The following is a 17418-nucleotide window of genomic DNA, read 5'->3' as shown; positions in this document are numbered from 1 at the left end:
TACAAAACATTTAGTATGGAAAATTAGAAAGAAAACTGAATTATTGTTAAAATATAAGAAATAAATGTAAATTACAACCTAGAGGTTGAGACAAACTTCTACCCAAAATATGTTTTATCATGTGTAAAATTATTATACACATTTTAGAAAATATAGTCCCTGTAACCCTAGCATTCATATTCTGTGCTGTGTGATGTTTCTTTTTACAAAGTAAAATCTTCTCATCTTACTGCTACAATGCTGGTGTCTTTAGCAGCCTTTTTCTTTCTTTTACCTAGCTTTTACCCCCTTGGCATTAGTCCACAGATCACAGAAATCTGTCAAGGCTAGCAGGTATGTTTGTGATGATTAGAAGTAGGGTTCAGGCATGTTTACTTTATAAATAGATTTCTCAGTTGTTCTCATTCATTGCCTATCTAAGGTTGAATTCAATTGCCAAAAACATACAAAAATTAAAGTTGTATTACTGTATTTAGTGAAAAAGTGTTCATATTCTAATCTTGTGCACATATATAAATCAATCTCAATTTGTGTTAATTTTGTTTAGACTACAAGTGAGGGTATAATACATTTGATTTAAAAAAGTCATCTCTTTTGTGTGTTTAGGCTTGCAGAAGTGAATAATAAGATGTTGAGGAATGTTTAATTTTATTTTATTGTAAAGATGCTGTACCCAGGGGTTACAGTTAGGTAAGGTAATGAGTATGAGTAAGGTGATGAGTACATTTTTTGTCAAGCACTGTTATCCCTTCCTTCATTTTTCTCCTACTATCCCTTCCCTCCCCAACCTCCCCAATCCCTCCCCGCACCCCAGAAGTTGTAAAATTGGTTTCCAACATAGTGTCTTGTGAGTATCAATGTTGCAATGGGTCAGCATTTTGTTATTCTCCTACCCCTCCCCAGATTAGATAAATGTATAAACAAGATGCGGGGTACCAAAATCAAATACAGTTGTGGAAATTTCACTCTTTATAAATATTAGTTTCTGTTTGACCCCTTGATATGTGAACACTGGTTCTATAAAGTCTCTAAATTTATTAGATTTTTTCTTGTACGTAGGTACTTATGAAATATCTTCCTTTATGATCTTTTTTGTTATCCTTAATGATAACAGGTTTTAAATATGATTATGTCTGAAGAATTGAAATTTTTCCTATTTGTATTTAGAAACATGCTTTTGTTTTTACTACAAATTATATAAGCTTTTTAAAAAGAAAACTTTTATGTAACCTTTCATCTTTTAATACTATACCAGAAGAGTATTAAAAAGGAAAAGTTAATATTTTGTGATGGTTTATGTGGGTATTATATTTGCTTATGTTTAATAAAATATTTGTATTCTGACCAAGTGTCATCAATTAATAATTTATAAAGGTATGTCTATAGGAAATAACCTTTTTTATTATGGCAAAGTACATACTGTACAGCCATTTTAATGATTTAAACATTTACATTTAAGCTGAGCTCTATTTATTGAATATGACACTTAAATATATGTTAAATGTTAAAATCAAGGTTTAACTCTCTCCAATTTAAATTTTATTTTTCTCTTTCCAGTTTGTCATCTTTACTAATCTGAAAATGCCAATAGTATTAAGTTTTTCCCATATGATTCTTTGTGTCCTTTTCAGGAAAATTAGCAGAAATGATTTTCAGATAATCTTCTGTAGTTTACATTCAGCTATAGGCCACTGTATATTGTCATGAATAAATCTTGTTCCTTTCACAGAAATCTAGTGGGATATTTCTTCATTTGAATTTTATCAGTTTTACCAATTTAAGTTTGTTCATTGCTTTTTCCTCTTCTTTATTTGGCTTCCTGTATTTGCAGAGCAAACTTTATGTTTTCTGCACAGATTCTTTTCTGTCTGGGTGAGTCAGGACCTCCTTTATGCTAATTGTTTAAATACAGTGGAACTAGGAAGGATTAAATTGAACTTCATCATAAAGATGCTGTTACTTTCCACCATTCCTTCCCATCATCACTGCTTCAATCTCCATCAATTCTTGACCATCTTCTATAACTAGACACATGCTACGAAAGTCATAAAACATCAATTAACAAGAAGTCATCCAGTACATACTATTTCTCAAATATTATGTTCATTATCCATTGTCTAAGATACAGTACATTTCATTACTTTCTCCTTGAATGGGTCTAACTCTTTTCCTTATTAATGTTAGTCCTTATCTATCTGCAGTTATATTTTTCCTGACGTTATCTACTTCAGGGAAATTCAGATCTTTTAAAGAAAAAAGTGATAGTACTAAAGTTACTATATTGAGACTTTAATTTGTAAGGAATATTACAATATTCAGGCTTCAGAAACATTCTCATCTTTAAATTTAACTGTATGCTTGATTAGTTTAATCTCAATATGCATTTAACATATATTGTGTTTGCATATATATTTAACACAGCAATATTATATATATGAAATATAGTAGTACATAATCACATCTGTTCAACATGTATACATTAAGTATATAATGTCTTCTCAAAAGGCCTTATGATTTTTAGAATAATGTATTCAGTATTCAGTCTTTTGATTATTTTCTATATTTCTTCTAAGATCGAATTACTTCTTTGGCTCCACTCTCTACCTCCCCCCCCGCCCCCCGCATTGAAATAGCCCTTACAGTGATTGCTTAGGAATCATACCCTTTCCTTCAAATGATTCAGTTTATCTACAGATAGACTTCTGTAATTATACTTAATAATATATTTTAAAAACTTTCAACTCACCTTATGATACTGTCTCCTTTATCCAATCACTTCTAAGAATACTTCTTGAATTTTTTTATTGGCATTATACCAGATTATAACTCTGTTTACTTAATAGAATTCTAGCCTTCACTGCACATGGATGGGTCTCTTTGAAGCACACTTTTCAGTAATGAAAACACACTGATTTTTTCCCCTTTTCATAGCCTTTTTCTTTTATTACTATATTGATCTTTCAATATCTTGGACCTTTAAATCCTATATTTTTATATCATGGGTAATTCATTTGTTTTCTAGCCTAAGACACCTAATCAATCTTTACCCTATTACAGCATTTCAACATTGTTCCTGTTCTTTTGACTTAGAAGTAGTTATTCTCAGTAGGTATTGCTCAGGGATATCATTTTCAATCCCTGCTTCCTAAATCTCAAATAATCCCTTAGGATTCTTTTTTCCTTTTTCATAGTTACCTCCTTTTATCAGGTTTTGTTCAGGTAATGTACTTGAAATGAAGCAAACACTTTATCAGTTCTGGTTAGTTGTTTCTTTATTTCTTTAAAGATTTGACTCAGTAGAAAGACAAAGAAGGAAAAAAAATACAGTTGTAATACTTTTTAACTAGGCTAGAAGATTGGGGAACTGCTTTTAAACCCTAAGGGATAATAATTCTTTTTATAGTCAGAGAAGCATCTGTCTTTCTAAGTCATTCTAAGAAAGAACCTGCTTTTAGAAGAGGCAACTACTGATCCTCATTTATTTCCTTTAGAAAATATTCTGCAGTTTATTCTCTCCCGAGTGTAAGTATTATAGCAATGAATGTGTTTGTGTATAATTTTTTTTACTAATTTTACACCAAATCAAAGTAGCTTTGAATAATATATTTCAAAATCTTCCTGTTTTTGTTCTATACTTTGTTGTTTGTTATGCCAAAAATTTAGTATAATTTGATCTCATACTCATTAACGACACAGTAAATAATTATTTTTCATAACCATAATATACTTAGTCTTCTTTTAGAGGAGGTTTTTTAAAAGTTGACATTTGTTATCAAAATCTTTTCACTGTTCTTATTCAAGTTGTTCTTATGGATTCTACTTTGAAAAAGTTAAAGCAAAAGGAAATCGAACTATGATGGAATGTTTTAAAATAAGAAACACTGTGCAAAGCTAAAAAAAATAGGAACTAATGAAAATTCATTAAAAGGTTATTGCTTTGGAAATCCAACTGACGCTTTCCTTTTTCAGTTAAGCTACTAGCAGAGATGTCTTCTTTTTCTTTGATGATGCCCATTGTTCCATACAGAAGAACTGAAGGGGCTTAATGTAATCATTTAATCTGTTTCCACCTCCCTCAATCCCATTTCTCATTGTAGATATAAATGGCATGTCAATAGATTTATATGTGTGTGTGTGTGTGTGTGTGTGTGTGTGTGTGTGTGTGTGCATGGCTTAGATAAGGTTATTTAGTTAATAAAAGTTAAGAATTAAGTTATGGATTAAATCTGGTGGAGATCTTTAAAATGCAAAATTCTAGTACCCATATGAAACTACCAGAAAATTAAAATAGTTTTAAGATTAAAAAGTTATGTTTATTTGGTATTTGTGGTAGGCTTAATATATAAACACACATTGTCAATGATAGCCCAAATATAATCTAAATTCTTAAAGTTGTAATAGTCAATCATATTCATTTTAATAAAATTTTATGCAGAATGTGGTTATTTCTATGTCAGGGTTTATTACTATTAGAAAACTGCCTTGATGATTTTATTATTTTTGTTTTATTCCCTCAGTTATGAAATATACACTTAATGTTTACAATTAAATACCTCCTAGTATCAAGGAATCTTTCTGGCTTTACATTTCCTGATTTGAAAATCCCATATGTGATTACTTGTTTGATGTTGTAATCTGTGCCTATAATCACAATGTGGGAGTTGGAAAGGAAGATTTGTACTTTGAGATCAGTTTAGGTACTATAAAGGGAGAGAAAACAAAACAACTATAGAAATAAGATTTTTTTCATTAAGCATTAATTTCATGTTATGTGCTATTTAGTGACTAGTTTTATCCCTGTTGAATGAAGCAAATAATATCAGCCATTAGATATCACTTCCTCTCTCGAATGGTGACACACACCTGTACATCAACACTAAGGAGGCAAGAAAGGAAGATCTTGAGTTCAGGTCTAGCCCGGGTTAGACCTGTCTCAAAATTATAAAAATTAAAATTAAAATGAAGAACAGCAACACAACAAAACCTATTAATACAAGGAATAAGAAAACAAAAAATTATTATACTTTTCCATTTTGGAAAGTTATAGTAGTTGTATCACATTAAAAATAACAGGTTTTATTTAAACCTTGGGAATAATTTTGTGTGTATCAGTACTGAAGGCTAGTCTTCTAATCCTGAAATGTGGCAATGTTTATTTTAATGTGCTTTTTGTGTTGTAATGTGTTTTTCTAAGAATTATCTTATTTAATGAAGGCCACTAAGTTTTTGATTGATGTTTTTCTACTTTTTTGAGTTGGAAACGAAGATAATATAAAATGTACGAATAAGACATCTTATTAATATAGCCTTATCTTTAAACTCTGACATGGTTAATGTTTTAGTATATTCCACTTTATTCTCTGAGAAGTGATTGCTTCCATATTTTTTTTTTCCTTATGGACATATTAGCTTAATTATGGCTGCTACCTAAATTTGTAGGCTTTAAATAATAGACATTTTTTTTTTTCTTGAGCAGTATTGGAGTTAGAAATTAGAAGTTAGAAATTGTTGGGCTGTTTTCAGGATTCTACCTAATCTTGGTGCTTTAGGGAAGAAACTGTTTCTTGACCCTTCTACTTCTGTTACTCTCGCTTTCCTTGGTGAGTGTATGGGTCATTCACCATTCATCCTTCCTTGGTCACATTGCCTTCTTTTCCTTTCTCCAAGTGTAGTGCTCTTTGCCTCTATGATATATGGCATTTCTTTCTCTGCCCTGTAGCCTCCAGAATAAACTATAAGTTCTTCATTTTCAAGATCCGAAGGAAGTGTTCAGAAACATTGGAGTAAGGAAGCATTGGAATCTATGTTTAGTTCTTGAAAATTCAACCACTCAGGGATTTTCGAACATTTGGCACCTTTCTTATCTCACTTAATAAATGAATCATACAGCTCTTCTGTAATCAAATAAAGCATGAATGTGAAAGTCTTTTCTAATTTATAAAGTTTTACACATATTTAATTTTCAGGAATTATGAATGCTTGAGTTTTTTGTATTAACAGAGATAGACTGAAGAATGTTCTCTCAATGCCTTAGATCCTAATTTCGCTTTTAATCTCAATCTGCTTTTAGAAAATGTAGTGGAAAATGCAACAATGAGAAGTACAAGTCGTTATGTTGAAAACGAACTTTACAACTTTGGTGGGAGGGCGGGGAGGATGGGGAGAGGGGACAGGGGGAGGATGGGAAGGGATGGGAAGGGGAAACAAAGGAGGAGGCTACAATGCTTGATAAGAAATGTACTGATTATCTTGCCCTCTGTACAGTATTTTCACATTAAAAATAAATAAAAATTAAAAAAAATTTCCAGCATTAAAAAAAACAACCCTACAATCTTAATCACTGGAAAAAAATCTCTTTCCATGTCTGTGTAAATTAAAAATCTGATATATAGGCTAAATCTATCATGGTGGTTTCAGTAAAACTTTTTATTTTGAATTTTTCTTTTGCTATTGAAAACGATAAGCATATAAGGATGGTTAATAAAAAATATTTCATTTTATATAGTAGAGGATTTTTAGTAAAAGAAGTTCAGAATTGGTGGGAAAATTTCCAGTCATAGAAATTCCTAGAGAATCATAATGTATTTTTCTAAGAATTATCTTATTTAATGAAGGCCACTTCATTAAATTCAAGCTGTAATTATATTTTATTAATAGTCAATGAGAAATCAATGTCCTTAAAATTTAGATACATTATTTTCTGTTTTCTTTTTTCTATCTTTGTGTGTGTGTGTATGCACACATGCGTGCACATACACACACACACACACACACACACACACACACACACACACACACACACACAGTATGCTGATCTTGGGACTTGAAGTAGGGGCCTACTTTCTGTCCTAGAGGGCTTTTGTTTTTCAAGACTCTATCACTTGAGCCACATCTCCACTTATGGCTTTTTGGGGAGAATTTTTTTGGAGCTAGGAGTCTCACAGACTTTCTTGCCCAATCTGACTTCAACGTACAGTCCTTAGATCTTAGCCTCCTCAGTAGGGAGGATTACAGGCATGAGCCACCAACACCCATCCTCCATTGCATATGTTCTTCGTGGACACACAGTGGCATGTTGATTTGGATTCTTCACTTCTTCCTTTCTTAATATTTCTATGCTCATTATGAGCTGTGTTAGAATTCTTCAATCACTTTGTAGCAATAATATCTTATTCTCTTTTTAGGTGGTGATCACAAGTAAAAGTGGGGAGATCCTGTATCGTATTTCACCATGGGCAAAATATGTGGTTCGTGACGATGGTAATGTGAATTATGATTGGATATACTGGGACCCTGAGCACCCACATAAAGTAAGAACAACAAATCTTTTTTTTTTCTCCTTTTTTCTTTTTGTCGGTCGTGGGGCTTTAACTCTGGGCCTGGGTATTCTTCAGCTCAAAGCTAGGGCTATACCACTTGAGCCACAGCACTACTTCCGGTTTTCTGCTGGTTAATTGGAGAGAAGAGTCTCAGACTTTCTTGTCCATGTTGGCTTTGAACCGTGATTCTCAGATCTCAGCCTCCTGAGTAAATAGGATTACAGGCATGAACCACCAGCGCCCTGCAACATATCTTTAAATAAATGTGTTTTCCACTATTTCTAGGAAAATAAATTTTTACTTTGTAATCTTAAAAGTGTTGTTAAATCTCTCTCCTCACCACTGGTTTACTTCTTTACATCCTAGTGTTCCTCTTATATGCATATCTATGTTTGTCATTGGTAGCCAGTGAAATACAGAAGTAAGCAAGTAAGCTTTTGTTTTAACATGTGTTTGAGGAGAGGGAAAACATAGCAAATTTCTACATACTCTTCTATAAGAAGTGATTTTTTTTGTTTTTCCCTTGAATTCAGGACCTAGATGCTGTCCCTAAGTGCTTTTGCTGGACTAGTATTCTAGCATGACTCATAGCTACACTTCCCACTTTTTTTAGTAGCTAATTATAGAGGAGTCTCAGACTTTCTTGGCAGCTGGTTTCAAACCATAATCCTCACATCTTTGCCTCCTAAGTAGCTAGAATTACAGGAACGAGCAACAAGTGCCCTGCTGACTAATTTGCTTTTTTAAGCTACCGTCTCTGATTTATCAGATTTTCAACACAGTAATATTTCTTACTATCATAATTCTGAAGCAAGAGCAGTGTCCACAGGAAAGGAAATTTGGATGGCTATCTCATAAATGAATTAATTGGAACTTTTATGACTGTGTTGTTACAAAATGTGGTATGTGTCCTAGAAGTCATGTTTTGGTCTTAAAAATTGTTGGAGCTCATTAAAAGATGTTTTCAGTCTGATAGTTATTAATGCGTTTCTTTTCCTTTAAAACTTATTCTAAAGAACAAAACAAAACAGAACCAATAGAACCTCTTCAATAATAATACATGAACACTGCATGTTTTCTTTTAAAACATCCATTAAAAACCCCTAAAACAAATTTTTTGAATATTTAATTTCTTTTTTTAATTCTAAGTTTAATTTTATATTCTGCAGTTTCAGCATTCTAGACCAAAGAAGCCAAAAAGTCTCAGAATTTATGAATCTCATGTGGGAATATCTTCTCATGAAGGAAAAATAGCTTCTTACAAACATTTTACATGCAATGTACTACCAAGAATCAAAGAGCTTGGTAAGTAATAACTGTGATTTTTATTCAGATAAAAATTTAATGAGTCTCTTCTTCTATTAGAAAAGCTAATTACAAATGTCTCTTTTTTTGTTAAGAGATTAAATATGTAATAGAAATGCATTTTATTTTAGGCTTCTCAAATTACTCTGTAATAGCGATAGCATAGAAAAGAGAAATGGATTAAGATAGAGCATAAAAATTCAAGATATTATTCCAATTTCAATTTTAAGTAATATGAACTGATGGCTTCTAAAATTGTAGATAAATATATAAGCATAATTACTTTTCTACAGAAGATAACTTTTACTAATCAAAGTGGCCATTGATTATAGCCTGTTCATTTTAGTGGCGTAGAGAAGAAGCCGTATATTTGTAAGATATCTGGGACTCATTTTCAAACTGCGTCATTGTTTAGATCTGGATGACTTACTTAACAGACATTTATAGACAATCTTCAATATTAGGCATATAGTGAGAAAAAGTCATGTGTTAGAGTGTAATGATATAGAATCTGTTCTCATCAGAATAATCAGGAGAATAAATAGTATATTGATGAATTGTTGATTCAGAACATATTTTGTTATTTTTCTTTTTATAGTTAAAATTTCCAACAGCACATTTTTGTGTCTGCTTCAAAGTCTAGGCAGGCAGATGAAATACATTCAACTATATTACTTCTGCCAAGGGGCTCATGTTTTGGTTAGAGGATAGTTTAGCTTAGTGTTCTTAGAAAGTGATTGAATCCAATTAGGATTAATTATATAAAAGTTAATATTGAAAATACAAAAGTGTGTTTTATCATAAGAATATATATTGTGCAATAAAAACTAAGTTCTAAATTTTATGATATACTTGATTTATGTAATATGAACAAGATTCTGTAGCAATATTTCTATTTGTGTCAATAGAATTAACGTAAACTATTTTACAATAAAGTAGCAATTACTAGTAACTTCTCACTAGATAATAAAGAATATATTCTCCCCTTTAAAAGAATAAATCACTAATTCAGAGTATGAATTTGTAATTGTTCCAGTATTAGTAGTGCACTGAAGCTTGGGTATATGGAACTATAAAATAAGAACCAAAGCCAGGTGCTGGTGGCTCACTCCTGTAATCCTGACTACTCAGGAGGCTGAGATCTGAGGATTGTGGTTCAAAGCCAGCCCAGGCAGGAAAGTCCATGAGACTTTTATCTCCAATAAACCACTGGAAAACCGGAATTGGTGCTGTGGCTCAAGAGCTGGGGAAGAGAGCTCGCCTTGAGCCCAGGGACAAGCGCCCAAGCTCAGAGTTCAAGCCCCACGACCAAAAAAAAAAGAAAGGAAAGAAGGAAGGAAGAAATTTGCCACTTTTGTTTGCTTACAAGTATATTTATATATTTAAGTAAATTGAAGAACTTATGAATCATGTAAACCTTATGAATCATGAAGCTTATATGAATGTGTCATTGAAACAGAATATTAAAGATGTTTTTTCAAATAATTTTCAAATATTTCAAATGTATAACTCTCTATAATTTATCTGTCTATAATTTATGATTCAATGTTGTATATTTTAAAAATGCATTACTTGCTTTTTGCCTCACTTTCTTTAGTGTTAGAGCAAAATATATTTGGATAGAGAAAGGGTGGTGATATATGTGTATGTGTATCTCTGTGCACACATTCAACTTCAGAGCAATTTTATAGGTGCAAAACAAAGGGGAAACTGGAAACATTAATACAGACTGTAGGAGGCTATTTGCGTAAAATGAATGAAGTGGGATTTCTTGTGTTATATGGTAAAAATGACTGACATATGAACAAAATAGGCCTTATGTTATAGGATCTGTTTTATTTTTTCTATTCTTCACTATGGATATTACAAGTATAAGTGAAGTTTTAGCATATGCAGATTTCCATCTTTAATATTCTGAAGCCAAATTAAGTGTAAATTTACATATCGTTTATTGCTTGTTAAAAGGAAGACATTTCAAATAGCTAGTCAGACTGTAACTCTAAAAGACTAAATGTCCAATTTTGTGTTAGAAGGTCAGACATGTAAATGCTGTTAAGCCGTAGAACTTTTCAAACTAATCAGAGCTTTTGCTTGTTAGGTTTATGTCTTTAGAACATGCTTTTTTCCCATTACTTTTTTACAGTGTGACTTTGATTTTTGCCCATACAGGATACAATTGCATTCAATTGATGGCTATCATGGAACATGCGTATTATGCCAGTTTTGGGTATCAAATAACAAGCTTTTTTGCAGCTTCCAGGTAAAATACAAGTCTTTAATTATATTGATTTTATTTTGACCAAAAGTGTAAATAAAATGAATTTTAACATTTTACATATTATTTTGTATCCCATTTTATGTCTAATAAACTCAATAGAAGCTAGATTTTTTTTATTGTAAAGATACTGTACAGAGGGGTTATAGTTACATGAGTAAGGTAATAAGTACATTTCCTATCAAGCATTGTTATCTCCTCCTTTGTTTTTCCCCTACCATCCCTTCCTTTCCACCTCCCCAACTCCTCCCACCACCCCTGAAATTATAAAGTTTGTTTTCAATACAGTGTCTTGTACATCTCATTATTACAATGGCTCAACCTGTATCCTTGTTTCAGCATTTTGTTATTTCCCTTCTTCTCCCCTAATTAGAAAAATGTGTATACAAGATTAGGGCACAGGACTGGGAAGGTGGCTCAGTGGTAGAGCGCTTGCCTTGCATGCATGAGGCCCTGGGTTTGATTCCTCAGCACCACATAAGCAGAAAAAAAAAAAAAGCTGGAAGTGGTGCTGTGGCTCAAGTGGTAGAGTGCTAGCCTTGAGCTGAAGAGCTGAGGGACAGTGCCCAGGCCCAGAGTTCAGGCCCCATGACTGGACCCAAAAAAAAAAAAAGATGAGGGCAAAGGAATCAAATACAGTGAAAACAGGAGTTATAACATGGGGAAAGAACATACAAAAGAAACAAAAAAATCACATAGTACATTAAAAACAACAGCATCAACCAAGATAAAACGTGTTGTGTCCCTATCTTGGGGTTCATCTTATATGGTCATATGTACATAGGTTTTGACCTTTTCTGCTTGAAGCTAGACATTTTCTTATACCAAGTTTATAAGACTCTCTCCATTCTCTAACTTAGAGATTGGCCCTGATTTAATATCACTTTTCATGGTATAACTTCTAATAAATAATTCTCTCAAAAAACAGTAATCATTTGTGTACCTGCAGAAACATTTATATGTTTTGAGACCCATGATTTAGTCAGAAATTTTGTCTTATGGAGACCATTATTGAAACAGCTCATACCATTTTGTGGAGAGATTGACCCAAGTACAAACTTCACTAAAAAATGCTTGATAAAGATCTGAGTCTCTAGGGCAGAAGGATCTGAGAAGCCCTTTGCTGTTATTGCAGAGTTGTTCATATGTGACAACAAACTCAACAAATCCAGCATTGTTTTGTGGATACAGTATGATGGGTAGGCATTACTTCACATATGGTTTAGTATACACACTAATCCAGTAATCATACATATTGTGATTTCTACTGGTACAGAAAATTTTGTTACAATATTATGAAGTTAGATGTTTGTCCAGTTTAGATTAGATCTGAACCAATATTAGAAGTGAGATCCAAAACATGATTATATTAGCTAGAGGAAAGGAAAGATAGGCCTTTTCAATAACATTTCAGATAGAAAAAAGATACCCAAGTAGTTATCTAATTATCTTTTTAAGTCCTTGTTGTCCAAATTCTACACTTGTGTTCTTTCTTGAATTCTTTACTACAGACAACCTGTCTGTTTTCTGAAAATGTTTTTCTTGGGGACACTGATGACTTTCACAATTCAAATATAATAAGCACAGCTTATATGAATGATTAACACTATTTAGCACAATTGTCTTCCTTAATGTTTTTTCTGTACTTGACATCTTGACTTTTTATATAATGACTTTTTATATTGCCCAGCCTACTGGTTTTTATTCTTTATTTCCTTCCTTTGCTCTCCTTCAGCTTCTTTTGCACTTAATATTGGACCTTCCATTACTCTATCCTTGTTTCCATTCTGTTCTGTGTGCATCCATACTTACAGCTTTAGTATACTCTCTAAGCCACCTCCCAAATTTAAGTTTCCAGTCCTGATTTCGTGTGTGTGTGTGTGTGTGTGTGTGTGTGTGTGAGTGAGTGATAGCTAATGCATATCTTCAATATAGTATGTCCCAAATTGAATTCTTTATCTTATTTTCTAATCTGCATTTTCTTTAGTTCAACAAATAATGTTTTCATCTTCTAATTGTACAAGCCAAAATCTTGGCATTATACTTTGTATTCCATTTCAGTATCTACACTCTAGCTATTATAAAACCCCACCATCTGCTACTTCAGATTATATCCCAGATCTGGCTACCCACCTGCCCTTACTACTACTACCCAAGGACAATTTTCAGTTCTTTTACCTGGTTATTTCAGTAGCTCTATTTGGTCTTTGGTTTTTCTTGTACTAGTTCTCCTTTTCTGTCACTCCCTCAGTTCAAATGTCTGTTTTCTGCACCATGACCAGAGTAATAATTTTAAGGTGAAAACCATAGCAATGTCTTTTTTCAGAACTGTGTCTCTTATGGATGGAAAGCTATAAGTCTAATATTGGCTCTGAAGTTTGCATTGATCTGGGTCTTGTAAAGCTTTATAGATTCACATCTTTCCTTCTTGACCACTCTACTCCAGCTCCTCTATCCTGGTGGCTGTTCTTCAAGTGCTCTTAGCTTATTCCTTCCCCTGTGCACTGTACCTGCTATTCCTTCTTCTCTAATATTCCTTGAGCTATCCTTATCCCTTTCTTTTCATGCCTTACTTTTTGTGTTTTACTCAAATATTGCCTTTTCTCTGAAACTCTCTAGTGAATCTATTTAAAATAGAATACCTCACTTTTATGTTTTTTTGTTTTAGTTTTTTGTGCCAGTCTTGGGGCATTCACTCCAGGTATGACCACTATCTTTGAGCTTTTATACACAAGGTCAGCACTCTACTACTGCAACTCTACCTAGGGCTGCTTGGTGATTAACTGAAGATAAGACTCTCATATGCTGTTCTGCTTGGGTTGACTTTGAACCACAATTCTCTGCTCTCAGTTTCCTGAGTAGTCAGGATTATAGGTATGAGCCACCAGCATCCAGAAGCTTGCCTTTCTACTTGTTTTTTTTCCCCCTTTGGCACTATTAATTCTGTGTATTATTTCATATATTTTGCTATTTGTCTCCTAATCATAATATAAATTTCACAAGAACAGTGATACTTATATTGCTTATTGCTGAATCTTCAGAAAATAGGAAAATTTATGTCTCATGGTATGTAATTCACGAAGCATTTGATAAACAAATGGGGGTGTTGGAAATGTTGCTCAGGTGGTAGAGTGCCAGCCAATGAGCAAAAGCATCAAATACCTAGTTAAATTCCAGTCTCAGAAAGAAAGAGAGGGAGGGGAAAGAAGGAAAAAAGGAGGAAGGAGCTGGGTGCTGGTGGCTCAAGCCTGTAATACTAACTAATCAGGAGGCTGAGATCTGAAGATGATGATTCAAAGCCAGCCCGGGCAGGAAAAGCCATGAAACTCTTATTTCCAATAAACCACCAGAAAACCAGAAGTGGTACTGTGGTTCAGGTGGTAGAGCCCTAGTCTTGAGCTGAAAAGCTGAAGGACAGCGCCTAGGCCCAGAGTTCAAGCCCCATGACTAGCCAAAAAATAAAAATAAAAATGAGGAAGGAAGAAAGCAAAGAAGGAAAGGAGAGAGGGAGCAAGGAAGTGAAGGAGGAAGGAAGAAGGAAGGAAGGAAGGAAGGGAGGGAGGGAGGGAAGGAGGGAGGGAGGAGGGAAGGAAGAAGGAAGGAAGGAAGGAAAGAAGGAAGGAAGGAAGGAAAGAAGGAAGGAAGGAAGGAAGGAAAGTAGGAAGGAAGGAAGGAAGGAGGGAAGGAAGGAGTGAAACTTTAAGGTTACTCATTGATTGAATATGTAGTTAAGTAAATAGAAACAAAGAGTATGTGGTTGAAATAAAAAGAGAATTATAAAATCTTATAAGACAAGATAATGTTATTGAAAGTTGCCAGAAAGTAGAGTGTGCATTTGGCTGTAATAAGAACTTTATCCTGATGATCAGAGCCCTGTATAGTTTGTAGTAGTAGAGGATGTCAGGACTTTTTTTTACATTTTGAAAATAGAGCTCCTGCTGCTAGGTAGAGTACCCCATCAGGAGACTTGCTTTTTACTAAGTACTTCATGGTTTCACACAGGAGCACACTGTGACAAGCCCCTGCTGGCAAGGAGCATTCTAGTGAGGTAGAGCCATAAACAATTAAGAAGGAGAGTAATTATTTATTTAAGGGGCAGAGTTGATATAGGGACAGCTTTAGTGTGTGGAGATTTTACAGAAGATAAATAGAAACCTTGTTGATTTTTTTTTTAATTACATGTATTTTTTTTATTACATGTATTTTTGCCTATACTGGGGTTTGAACATAGGGATTTGTGCACACCAAGCAAGGAGTCTTCCTTTTGGGCCACATTTCCAGCCCTTGTTTGCTTTTGTTATTTTTCATATAGGCCTTATCCATTTGCCCAGCCAATATTAGACTGTGATTCTCTTAAGTAGGCTTCTTACATAGCTGAGATGTTATGGGTGTACTCCGTGCCTAGCTTGTTCTTTGGGATAAGGTCTCACTAACATTTTTTGCCTAGGCTTAGCCACCAACAATTGTCCTTCTGCCTTCTCTTCCCCATGAGCTGATAGTATAGGCCTAAACCCAAATACCAAGCCAGCTACTGCTTTTAACTTATATAAGTATACATGTGAGCTCCCCAACTTTTCTGTTTGGGTGGTGACACACACGGCCCTTCTTTTGGCCCATGGTTACACAAAGGCATTGCAGTTTGGGAGCAGGTACAGCAAGTATGTTCTTAATCCAAAAACTGGATCCTATCTCAACCACATATGTCCAAAGGGATGGGCAAACAGATGAGTATGAATAGCCATGATTGGTTTCCATTTGAGTTGAAAACCAGCAGGTTGAAGGATAGCAAAGCAGAGTTAGACATTTTTTATAGTCTCAAGTGAGAAATTTTAGAATATAAATCTTCAGTGAATACCTTGATTTAAAGTATTATTTTTAGTATTTTTAAATTTGCTTAATAGCACATGGAGCTTTGAGTTGTATGTAAATATCATATAAAGTTGTATTTGCTTATTTAAAACATTTAATACTGTGCTGAGCAAAATCACTTTATGTGAATGTAATTGGCTATTTGCTTTACATGTGATATACATTTTTTTTCCTGTTTTCTTTACATTTAGTCGTTTTGGAACACCTGAAGAGCTAAAAGAACTTATTGACACAGCCCATTCAATGGGTATTGTAGTCCTCTTAGATATGGTACACAGCCATGCTTCAAAAAATTCAGAAGATGGATTGAATATGTTTGATGGGACGGATTCCTGTTACTTTCATTCAGGACCTAGAGGAACCCACAAACTTTGGGATAGCAGATTGTTTATCTACTCCAGGTAGGAATGTACACAACAGAAAGTTTCTGTACTTATTTATTTGTATATAAGTCTGCTTAAATGACTTTAATTAAATTCACTGTATGTATATCCTTGCTATTAGTATTTAACATTCTCAATTTTTTTTAAATTATATGTGCACTTGTGGTTTCCATTGGACAATTCCTTTCTCTCTCTCTCTTCCTCTCCCTTCCCTCCCCCCTCTCTTTTGCTGGCCCTGGGGCTTGAACTTAGGGCTTAGTCTCTGTCCCTGAGGCTCTCTGTGCTCAAGGATAGCTCTCTACCACTTGAGCCACAGTGCCACTTCTGGCTTTTTTCATTTTGCTTACCACTTGAGCCACAGTGCCACTTCCGGCTTTTTTCATTTTGCTTATGTGGTGCTGAGGAATTGAACCCAGGGCCTCAGGCATGCAAGGCAAGCGCTCTACCACTGAGCCATCTTCCCAGCCCCTCTATTTTTAATTATTATATTTAAGTAGTTGTTCATAGGAGTTTGCCATTTAACAAAAGCTTATGAATATAATGCATCATGATCAATGTCACCCCTTTCAACAGTTTCACCCATCCCTCCTAACACCCCTCCCTTCACTTTTCTTAAATTTGTAGGATATGCATTGAATTCTTGACTGTATATCCCCTCTTTTCTTCTATTCTTCTGCCCTTTTTTCTGTGACACCCCCTGCCCCAACTCACCCCTTTTACGTGCCTGTTTTCTGGTATTCATTCTGTTGAACTTTGATTTTGCCTTTTTAAGGAATTACTCTATTGGAGTTTTCCCTTGACTCTACCATAATTCAATTAATACGTACATGAACATACACACACAGACACACACACACACACATGCTACCTAATGTATTTAGTTATTGGTTTGTAAGTTAATTCTAGCTTCTACATATGAGAGAAAACATGCAACCTTTCTCTCTCTGGGCATGGCTTAGTTCACTTAACATAATGGTTTTCAAGTCTTTCTATTTCATTACAACTGGTACAACATCATTTTTTTCTAATGGTTGATTGAAATGCCATTGTATATGTACATTTTCTTTTTCTATTATAAAGTGATATACAGAAGGGTTACAGTTACATATGTAAGGTAAGTACATTTCTTTTTGAACAGTGTTATCCACTCCCTCATTTTCTGCCACTTTGCCCATCCCCTCCCCCACTCCTCTCTCCACTGAGCAGTAAAGTCCATTTCCAACTTAGTGTCTAGTGAGGTCCCATCTTTTCTGTGATTTCCTTTCCC

The 17418-nt window shown here is 34.0% G+C and overlaps 1 protein-coding gene across 1 annotated transcript in view; it reads left to right on the top strand.

Moving 5' to 3' along the window:
- Gbe1 (1,4-alpha-glucan branching enzyme 1) overlaps nt 1-17418 on the top strand; it is a 207432-nt gene that overhangs the window by 93764 nt on the left and 96250 nt on the right. Inside the window, exons 4-7 of the mRNA XM_042676802.1 lie at nt 7185-7310; nt 8489-8624; nt 10794-10884; nt 15960-16169. Of these exons, the coding sequence (XP_042532736.1) occupies nt 7185-7310; nt 8489-8624; nt 10794-10884; nt 15960-16169 (563 nt within the window). The remainder of the gene's footprint in view (nt 1-7184; nt 7311-8488; nt 8625-10793; nt 10885-15959; nt 16170-17418) is intronic.

The sequence above is a fragment of the Dipodomys spectabilis genome, unplaced genomic scaffold (assembly GCF_019054845.1).
Source record: "Dipodomys spectabilis isolate Male_0828 unplaced genomic scaffold, ASM1905484v1 ptg000032l, whole genome shotgun sequence".
NCBI lineage: Eukaryota > Metazoa > Chordata > Mammalia > Rodentia > Heteromyidae > Dipodomys > Dipodomys spectabilis.
The sequence above is the reverse complement of the archived record's forward strand: the minus strand, read 5'-3'. Positions and strand labels throughout refer to the sequence as shown.